At 43.9% G+C, this 5,971-nt stretch overlaps 1 protein-coding gene across 1 annotated transcript; it reads left to right on the top strand.

Annotated features, from left to right (window-relative positions):
• The first annotated feature begins 2,096 nt into the window (after positions 1 to 2,096).
• Positions 2,097 to 3,437, top strand: LOC138878519 (uncharacterized). The gene has a single exon (XM_070158205.1). It carries the CDS (start codon positions 2,097 to 2,099, stop codon positions 3,435 to 3,437), a length of 1,341 nt encoding a protein of 446 aa, XP_070014306.1.
• Positions 3,438 to 5,971: the final 2,534 nt, after the last annotated feature.

Here is a 5,971-nt window from a genome sequence, read left to right as displayed (position 1 = left end):
TCCCCAACGTGCGGTTGCTTATCTGTTTTTGTTAATCGCTAACGAGTTTGGTTGTTGTCATCAAGTACAGGTAGGTGGTTAGTTTGTTCGTCATTCTGGCAACCCACCCATACAACACCAGGTCTAAAAACAAGTTGATCATGGTTGGCCAAGAGCTGGATGCAAGTGTTATTGATCCATCGAGAGAGGTAGAAGAGTTTGATGTTAATCTGAAAGAGGAGCTACATAAGTTAAAACATCAGATGGCTGAAATGTACCAGGCATGGGTAAAAGGGCATCCCCCACCATCATACCCTGCCAACCCTGCTTTCATCCCGCCACTAACTCAATCCCAAGAACCTCCCATTGTTGATTCATCTCCGTAACATGCACCAGGCTTCACCCATTACCACCACTATCAGGGCACTACTTCCCAAACCACACAAGCACCACCAGCTAAACCAATCCCATACCCCCCTCCACCAGCCACCCATGTTTTCATAGCACCCCCGCCCGCTACACTCCATTGATCATCCAGTGAGCCATTATTCTACACCCAATCTAATCAATATTATCCCCCAGAGCCCACTTTTAAGGCCCCAGATCATTACTCTTACGCTCCTCGTTTTGACCTCCCTATTGAGACTGAGAAACCACCTAAAACCCCAGAACGGGAGGAGATGTTCAGGAAGGTAAGAAGCCTGGAACAATCATTTAGAAACATGTAGGGATTGGGAGGCCAGGTGAGCGTAGCCTACAAAGAGTTGTGTCTATTTCCCGATGTTCAGTTGCCTATGGGATTCAAGATGCCTAAATTCGACCTATATGACGGGTATGGAGACCCGGTGGCCCACTTGAAGGGATTCTACAGTAAAATGAGAGGAGCCGGTGGGAAAGATGAGCTGTTGATGGCATACTTTAGCTAGAGTCTGAGTGGCGCGGCGTTGGAGTGGTACACTCATCAGGGTCATAGCAGATGGTATACATGGGATGATTTGGCCCAAGAATTCGCTCGTCATTTCCAATACAACATCGAGATTGTTCCAGATCGTTTGTCTTTGACTAAGATTGAGAAGAAGCCTAGTGAAAGTTTCAGGGAATACAATTTTTATTGGAGAGAACAAGTGGCAAGAGTCAACCCTCTGATGGAGGAAAACGAAATGGTGGAGTACTTTCTGCAGACTCTGGAGCCTACTTACTTTGGCCATCTAATATCGGCCATAGGTAAGTCATTCAACGAGATAGTGAAGATGGGTGGCATGGTGGAAGAAGGGCTTAAATCAAGAAAAATCATGAGCTACTCAGCCATTAAAGCAACCACCCAAGCCATTCAGAATGGTATCGGGGGAGTGATCGGAAAGAAGAAGAAAGAAATGTGGCAACAGTTGATTCAGGATCGTGGTTTGGACTGAGGGGCCCGTCATACCATTATACCCAACCTCGACCCCATCACCGAACCTACACCCAAACCCCATATAATCTACCCCAACATTACTTCCCATCATCAGACCCTCAAATTTCTGTCCACCACGCCCAGTCATATACTCAACCTCCTTCCTACTCACAATGGCATGCCCCAGCCCCACAGAACACCTACCCAGCTCCGCAAAATGCTTACCCACCCCACGAGCCTACCGAAACCCTACCGGCCTAGGTTTCCGACCCAAACCAGTGTTCAAATATGAGAGGTTGCAGCGGAAGAAAACTTTCACCCACGCTGGGGGAGTCTTATACCAGCTTATTCTAGGGATTGAGGCAGTTGGAAATGCTGAGGCCAATTGAGTCGAAATTGCCAAACCCTCCCCCAAAGAATTTTGATTACTCCCTGAGATGTGCATATTGTTGTGGCACTCTGGGGCATGATATGAAAAAATGTTGGCACTTGAAAAATACCATCCAAGAGCTCATCGACACAAACCAAATTGTGGTCCAAACTCCGGAAGCACCCAACATCAATCAGAACCCATTGCCAACCTATGATGAAACCAACATGATTGAGATAGTACATAAGAAGGGGCAACCCAAGAAGCCTTTGCAATCCGTTATGATGATTCGGTCTAGTAAAATCAAGCCAGTCAAAAAAACCAACGATTGAAGGATCAGTGAACAAGTTGAGCATGACAAACGGTGAGCAGTATGTGGTAGTTGAGAAAAGATCCCCAAGTGATGGTGTAGCAAAGAAAGAAAAGTCAAAGGTGATTGTTCCAGGGTTGGCAAATAAGCCTATCATAATTGTAGAGGGTGCTTGTACGGTCCCTGTCCTCATCAAGCATGTAACCCAGTTGCCGATAATCAACACCAAGGCTATCCCATGGAACTATGAACGGGTGATAGTGACCTATAAGGGGAAGGAAGTGAAAGAAGAAGTCAATGAGGTCCAGGGATTAACTCGTTTGGGGAGATGCTTTGCCCCGAAAGAGTTAAGGAAAGCTAAAACATCCAGAGATAATCCAGTTCTAGTAAAGAAAGCAGTCACTGAAGAAGAAGCGGAGGAGTTTTTGAGAAAAATGAGTTTACAAGATTACTCCATCATGGACCAGTTGAGAAAGATGCGCGCTCAGATTTCCTTGTTATCATTGTTGATCCACTCAGATGAGCATTGTCGGGCCCTGATGAAAATTCTGAACGAAGCTCATGTCCCCGACAAAATCATAGTGAACCATCTAGAGAAGATTTCCAACAAAATATTTGAGGTGAACAGGATCACCTTCTCTGATGACGAGTTGCATGTCGAAGGTACTGAACACAACAAAGCTCTCTATCTTACAGTAAAATGTGAAGATTTTGTGGTCACCAGGGTGTTAGTTGACAATGGTTCCAGTACAAACATCTACCCTCTCTCTACTCTGAACAAGTTAAAAGTTGACGATGAGAGGATTCACAAGAACATCATATGTGTCCGAGGTTTTGACAGTGGAGGAAAAGATTTGGTTGGTGATATAGTGCTTGAATTGACAATAGGACCAGTCGAATTCGCCATGAAGCTCCATGTACTGGACGTGGACGTCTCTTACAATTTGTTGTTGGTTCGTCCTTGGATACATGCCGCCAAAGCAGTCTCGTCCTCTTCGCACCAGATGGTGAAGTTCGAGTGGGACAGACAGGAGATCGTCATGCATGGTGAGGAGAATTTGTGTGCTCACAGTGATGCCTCTGTCCTATTTATTGAGGCCGAAGATGACAAAGGGCCTTGGGTCTATAAAGTTTTTGAAATAGTGCCGATCGAGAAGGTTCTAGAAGGGAAATGTATTCCAACTCCGAAAATAGCCTCTACATCCATCACGGTGGCCTCTGAAATGTTGAAAAATGGCTTTCTGCCAAGTAAAGATTTGGATGCATCCTTACAGGGTATCGTAAAGCCAGTGTCCCTCCCTGAAAATTTAGGTACATTCGGTCTTGGATTCAAACACACAGCGGCAGATGTGAAAAGGGCTAAAAGGTTGAAACAAAAGGCGTGAGCACTTCCGAAGCCTATCCCGCGTCTCTCCAGGTCCTTTTCAAGCTCGATGCCAGAAAACACCCAGTGTTAGCAGTGCCAAGTCCTGTGGTTGACATTGAAGAAGAGTTGATTGAAAGGTTCTAGAGGTTGTTTGATGATGTGAACATGGTAGAAGTTGGAGAAGGTTCCAGCAAAGCAGACGTGCAGTTCGTCGGGCCGAATGTAAAGCTTAACAATTGGAAGGCTACTCATATCCTTACGTAGAAGGAGTTTTGGTAGTTTATTTTGTTTTTCTTTCTATCTGGATTATTCCAGGGTTGTCACCCAGATTTTTATTTTACGCTTTATTGATGTACAAACCTTGTTATCCTTTATTTTCAATGAAATGCAATTTCCCTTTTCCATCATTCCTGATAGTTCCTATTTTTGTTTTCCTTTCTTTTTTGTACAGTTCTTTTTATGTTGGTTTCAATGACATGACATACATGAGGAATCTCCGGCCAAGTCTTAAAAGTCAATCTAATTCTGAAATAATAATCCAAAAAATAGAGTGTGATGATGAAACAGAATATGATGAGGATGAGGCATTTGAGGAGATTAGTAAGGAACTAAATCATTTTGAAGAAAACCCCAAGCCTAATCTGAATGAAATGGAAGCAATCACTTTAGGAGATCCAGATAATGTCAGAGAAACCAAGATAAGTGTCCATCATGAACCACAAATCATGGAAGAGATAATTATAGTATTGTTTGAATATAAGAATATTTTTTCATGGTCGTATGATGATATGCCAGGCTTGAGTACCCATTTGGTGGTCCATAAATTGCCAATTGATCTAGCATTCCCTCCCGTCAAGCAGAAATTAAGGAAGTTTAAGACCAACATGAGTGTGAAGATTAAAGAAGAAGTCACAAAGCAGCTTGATACAAAGGTCATTTGAGTCACGCGGTATCCCACGTGGTTAGCCAATGTTGTGCATGTGCCAAAGAAAGATGGTAAGACCAGAGTGTGTGTTGATTACCGTGACCTCAACAAAGCAAGTCCAAAGGATAACTTTCCACTGCCAAATATCCACATTTTGATTGATAATTGTGCCAAGCATGAGATTGGATCTTTTGTGGACTGCTATGCGAGGTATCATCAGATCTTAATAGATGAGGAGGATGCGGAAAAGACGGCATTCATCATGTCGTGGGGAACATATTGCTACCGGGTCATGCCGTTTGGTTTGATAAATGCTGGGGCAATTTACATGAGGGCAATGACTACCATATTCCATGACATGATACACAAGGAGAATGAGGTTTATGTGGATGATATGATCATAAAGTCTAGGAAGCAGTCTGACCACGTCAGAGATTTGAGAAAGTTTTTCCAGAGGCTCCGCATGTACAATCTTAAGCTCAACCCTGCAAAGCGTGCATTTGGTGTTCCATCTAGGAAACTATTGGGGTTCATAGTCAGTCGGCGGGCATTGAGTTGGATCCGTCAAAGATCAAAGCTATCCAGGAATTACCACCGCCAAAGAATAAGACCGAGGTGATGAGTCCGCTAGGGAGGCTGAACTACATCAGCAGGTTTATTTCTCAGCTCACGACAACTTGTGAGCCCATCTTTAAGTTGCTAAAGAAGGATGTTGCGGTCAAATGGACTGATGAGTGCCAAGAAGCATTCGATAAGATCAAAGAGTATTTGTCGAACCCACTTGTGTTGGTCCCGCCGGAACCCGGGAGACCTTTGATTCTCTATTTGACAGTCCTAGATAATTCATTTGGTTGTGTGTTGGGTCAACATAACATCATTGGTAGGAAAGAGCAAGCCATCTATTATCTCAGCAAGAAGTTCACATCTTATGAGGTTAAGTATACTCCCCTTGAAAAGACATGTTGCGCCCTGACTTGGGTAACACAAAAGTTGAAGCATTATTTGCCATCCTACACTACTCACCTCATTTCTCGCCTGGATCCTTTAAAGTATATCTTTCAGAAGCCCATGCCCACAGGAAGGCTCGCAAAGTGGCAGATCTTTCTCATAGAGTTTGACATCATATATGTGACTCGGATGGCGATGAAAGCCCAAGCTTTGGCCGATCACTTGGCTGAGAACCCGGTGGATGAAGAATATGATCCTTTGAAGACTTACTTTCCTGATAAAGAAGTAATGCATATTGATGAGGTCGAGAAGGATGAAAAACACGGTTGGAAACTCTTCGTTGATGGAGCCGCTAACATGAAGGGTGTTGGAATAGGACCTGTGCTCATTTCTGAAACAGGGTACCACTACCCTGTCACAGCTTAGCTTCGTTTCTATTATACCAACAACATGGTTGAGTACGAAGCGTGTATTTTGGGTTTAAGGTTAGCTGTGGACATAGGAGTCTAGGAAGTGCTGGTTTTAGGAGATTCATATCTGTTAGTGCACCAGATTCAGAAAGAATGGGAGACTCGAGATTTGAAACTCATACCACATCGACAATGTCTGCAGGATCTCTATCAGCAGTTCAGATCAGTGGAGTTCAAGCTTATCCCTAGGATCCACAATGAGGTTGCTAA

The sequence above is a fragment of the Nicotiana sylvestris genome, chromosome 9 (assembly GCF_000393655.2).
Source record: "Nicotiana sylvestris chromosome 9, ASM39365v2, whole genome shotgun sequence".
NCBI classification, from domain to species: Eukaryota; Viridiplantae; Streptophyta; class Magnoliopsida; order Solanales; family Solanaceae; genus Nicotiana; species Nicotiana sylvestris.
This window is presented reverse-complemented; position numbering and strand designations above follow the sequence as displayed.

Coding starts and splice junctions, on each gene's coding strand:
- LOC138878519 (XM_070158205.1), top strand. CDS start 2,097: ATGACAAACGGTGAGCAGTATGTGGTAGTTGAGAAAAGATCCCCAAGT.